We start from the raw sequence: 4,384 nt of genomic DNA, 5'->3' as shown, positions 1-4,384 counted from the left end.
CATGAACGGAAATAACAAGGAAATGTTGATTAATTGACTATGATAAAAAAAATTTAGTTGGTTAAATTTTATTAACACTTCATTACTAGGGTATAAATTTATACCAACCCACGTTAAAAGAAACAAATAACAAAACCATATATCCATAACCATAAGCATGAACCACAATTCATTTTCAAATTCATTAATCATGTGAGGATCAGGCCACTGTTGACCGTGAGCATGGCTAATATATCGGTTTTATACGCTGCATCTTTCATAACAAACAACGATAGAAGTTCCTTATTCAATACACACTTGTCTGCAGTGCAGATAGACACCAGTAATAACAAACGATGATGGAAGTTCCTTATTCAATACACAATTGTCTGCAGTGCAGATACACACTTGTCTGCAGTGCGGATACACACTAATAATAACAAACGATGGTGGAAGTTCCTTATCAATATACACTTACGTACGTCCGGTTATGCAAATATTAGTAGTTCAAGGTTTATTATGGGCATTTAGAGTTCCTGCCAGGTCCTCCATAAAAGATGTAAGTGCCCCACTCGTTGCTACTGGTGCCATTCTGCACGTTATAGCAGTTGGGCCACTGATGTATCAAGCCCAAACCATTTGGTAGCCTGAGATAGTTGGATGAATCAACCACTTGGATGTTCCTGATGTAGCTGGCCTTGCCGTACCATTCGCTAGGGAAGTGTCCACTGCCCATTTGTGTGGAAGTTTGGCCGGCATTAGGTGGTGAGTACACCTCCCCACCCCATTGTACATAAGAGGCACTGCTCGCCAAGTAGGAGAAGATGGATGATGGCCAATAGCCTACAATAGTGCTTCCTACTTGCAACCACCAGTTGCCCCCTGTTGGGTCCTGCAAGCCAAAATTCAATAGACAATTCAGGAGACATTATTATGATGAGGAAGTATAGCGACCAGATTTGCAATATGCTTCATGTTAGAATATCAAGATAAAGATCCAGTTGAAGCTTTACTATAAAGGCTAACTTAATGTTGCATTTGTGGAGAAATCTCTATTTTCATAGGGGGAAATACAATTCCGTGAGTGAGATCTCAAACAGGTCAGAGCCACACTTAGTCTCCACATAATTTGAAGGGACATTGAGAAAGGAAAAAACAGTATTAAATGGAAGTCATACGGTAAGTATTTATGAACATTATTTTATATGTTCAGAACGTGAACATTTTTTTGTGTTTTACCTTCCAAATTAAAATATCGAATTCATACTGTGAGCCACCATAGACAGACTGAGGGGAGAGGCTACCACCGATAGCGATCTGATCATTTGTCTGGACGAAGCCTGAGCAGAATAGGTTGTAACATCCTGTTTTTTGGTACGCGTCACTCTACAATATTCCATAGAAGTAGCAATTAGTAACTTTATGCCTGAACTTGATAAAAAAGGATTAATATTACTAATGAAGATAAGAGCAATGTGGTGTGGCTATATATCTTACAGTCCAGTAAATGAAGAGTCTAGGATTGGCATCCCCATACATAGCTGGGTAAACCTGAAGTGTTGTAGAGAGCACAAAGTCATTAGCCACAATATAAATGCAAAAGATAGTGCAGAACTACGGAATGTTTAAGCTCGTACAACAGTATTATGTTAGCTACCCATAATATAATAACATTGACAACTTATGTTTTCCTTGGAAGAGAGAGAAGGAGAGCGTTTTTGTGGCCTTCCTTGGTGAAGCAACAACAACACACGACCATCAAACCTTTCTTTAATTTGATTATGAAAAACAAAAGCGCCAATATGAAACATGCCCATGGAATTCCTCTTCTCGATCCTTTCTCCAGTCCCACACTATTAAATATTACTACATGATCTTGTAGAGTAGAAGACAACCCACTATGGAAGTTATCTTGAATGCCATCTGCGGATATAAATTGGACATTTATATAGCTTTCTTTTTTCCTTTTTAAAGTTAGTATGTACATTACTATGCGCCCTTGGTTCCCAAAACCAATGCTGCTAAGACAACTCATGAAAGAAAAATATTGAATGGAGAACCTATAGTCCAGCTCCTACTCATGCTCTAGCCGTTTCTGCCACGAAAGCTGAAAGGCAGCGTTTAATAGAACTTATCAAAATGTGGTTTTAATTTTTCCTATGGAGGTTTCACCTGCCATCCTGCTTCGATGGTATTGAGGTCATTGTTGCCGTAGGAACCTGCAATGATCCAGAGTTGGGTCAGGCTGAAGTCTTGGGCCGTCTCGGTCGTTGGTTTCCACAAATTGATAGTAATTTTTGTTCCATAGTACTTATCCAGCGATGAAGATGCTACAGCATGCTGCTCAACGGGAGAACATAAAAAACTTAAATGAGAAATTTCAAAAAAAATAATTCAAAATAAGAAGATCATTACAAATAAAATGAAGGCGATTCTTGTCCTTGAATGATGTTTTGCACCTGGTGGCCGCTCGTCACATCACTAGACACAGGGTACAACTTTAGTATGTTCTTGGGCCTCTTCTTGCCATACCAATTGACCAAGCCGGCCCTCAGGACATCCTCCTCCTTGGTCCTTCGGATTGGTACGCTGTTCTCAGGGCACCTGCCATTCCGGTGCCATGTTTGGGTGATTGGATGAAGTACATTGTTGGAGTCATCATACAGACCTCCTGGGTGGTAAAAAGGCCGCATCTGAAAGGTGACGGGAGGAGCATCATTGCGTGGTATCATGATACATGTGATTGTGTTTTTGTGGGAGGAGGGGGGGGGGGTTCGTCTGCACCCCATCAGTGAAATGAAAGGGCAATGGTGCTTCGGAGAGAAACCTGGATTGTATGGTTCTTCAGGAGAGGATTATCGAATGCAGGCTGTTTGGAGACGGGCACACAGTCAATGATATCTCCATCTGGGCTCTGTTAATTTATCAGATCAGTAGTTGCAACGAAGGTAGGGAAAAGTAGAAGGTTACAAGCAAACTAGCAAATGATAGATTCATTCTACTCGCAATATACTCCTGGATGCCAAATGTAGAAGAAAATAAATGCGATTTAAGTTTAGAGATTTTGTGCAATTTCAGTGGAAAATGATCACCTTCTGTTATTACAAGTTATCAACCCGTGGTGGGGCAACTTATTTGAGAAGAGACAAGAGATTGGATATACATAATATAATCAGCAAATATCATTTATGTTAGAACATCATTTATTGCTTTATGATTAGAAATTATATGCATATGCCTGAATACTATAGAAAAATACCTTGTGCAACAGCAACTCCGCAAGTAATTGCTCTTCAGTATTAGGTAGATGTATAGAAGTGGTAACAATTTTTGTGGGATTTCTAAATATACCACTACTACATAAAGCGAATAGAATAAGATTTTTCGGGGACTCTAAAAGGTCGAACAGGACTCTCTATATATTAAAATTGTAGGTTGGAAGAGTTCTACAACTTTCAAGTTGATTTTTCCTTAAGTCATTATATGTTCAAATAATTGACCAGCGTTTGTAACAACAAGAATACGAAGGAAAAAAGACTACCATTGCATAAGAGTGAGATGGTACGAAGAGATCATGCGAGTGGTGAGGTTATGACCACTAGGCTTTTTTCTCTATTTTTCAATATTTTAAATAGCAGGCTACAGCGGAACTATAGCGGTTTTATGGAGCTGCCGCTATGACCACTGCAGTAAAAATTAGCGCGCTATAGCAGGCTATAGCAGCGCTAATAGCGGTTGAGAATTCAGCTACTAAATTCTATAACCCGCTATTTAAAATATTGCTATTTTCTTTTGTCAAGTTTTGTTCCAACTATATATCCTTGCCCGCTAGGCATATGTATATGCATGACTTGCATCTCGATCTGGTCGGCTATGTAGCCGGCATGGCTACTCGGCGTCATCTGTATGGTTTCTAGTGTCAGTTGGATAACATTGTCTGAGTATTTCTACACTAGTAGATTTTGTGTGTATGCTCTTCTCGTTAAGATGCCAATACCTTAACGCTCCTGAGAGGAGCCTTGTTGACCCGCTTGAGGAAGCTTCTCACCTGCCTCAGGTCCTGTTCCGAGACCCCGGCAGTACCCTCAAAGAAGAAGAGAAACGCGAGGGCCACGACGAGCGAGACCAAGCACGCTCGCGTCGCGGCCATTGAGCGTGTATGCCAGCCGTGCTAATAACTACAGATATCAGAGCTAGCTTCTCCTCTGGCTGTGGAGGTGGAGCGTCCAGCAGGCTGGCCTTTTATAGAGCCGGACAGTGTGTGCAATACTCCATTTGTTTGAGATATCCACTCATCAGACCACTGACCGCCGTTGTTTCGTTCGATGAGTTAACCTTGGTTTAGTGTTAATCACACGTGTTAATACAACAAGTTGCTATGAAGTACTACGACTGATGATTGCGT

At 40.6% G+C, this 4,384-nt stretch overlaps 1 protein-coding gene across 1 annotated transcript; it reads right to left on the bottom strand.

Annotated features, from left to right (window-relative positions):
• Window positions 1–254: 254 nt before the first annotated feature.
• LOC112902870 lies at window positions 255–4,177 on the bottom strand. The gene is made up of 7 exons (XM_025972054.1): window positions 3,977–4,177; window positions 2,807–2,893; window positions 2,439–2,672; window positions 2,152–2,319; window positions 1,477–1,530; window positions 1,219–1,365; window positions 255–871 (listed from the first exon to the last, which is right to left on the bottom strand). Exons 1-7 carry the CDS (start codon window positions 4,127–4,129, stop codon window positions 497–499), a joined length of 1,218 nt encoding a protein of 405 aa, XP_025827839.1. The 5' UTR covers window positions 4,130–4,177; the 3' UTR covers window positions 255–496.
• Window positions 4,178–4,384: the final 207 nt, after the last annotated feature.

The sequence above is a fragment of the Panicum hallii genome, chromosome 8 (genome assembly GCF_002211085.1).
Source record: "Panicum hallii strain FIL2 chromosome 8, PHallii_v3.1, whole genome shotgun sequence".
Classification (NCBI taxonomy): domain Eukaryota; kingdom Viridiplantae; phylum Streptophyta; class Magnoliopsida; order Poales; family Poaceae; genus Panicum; species Panicum hallii.
Note: the sequence above shows the minus strand (reverse complement) of the source record. Positions and strands in the feature narration are given on the sequence as shown.

Coding starts and splice junctions, on each gene's coding strand:
- LOC112902870 (XM_025972054.1), bottom strand. CDS start 4,129: ATGGCCGCGACGCGAGCGTGCTTGGTCTCGCTCGTCGTGGCCCTCGCG. Junction 1,366..1,476: donor GACTCTTCATTTACTGGACT/GTAAGATATATA, acceptor GGAATATTGTAG/AGTGACGCGTACCAAAAAAC. Junction 872..1,218: donor TCGATATTTTAATTTGGAAG/GTAAAACACAAA, acceptor TTTGGCTTGCAG/GACCCAACAGGGGGCAACTG.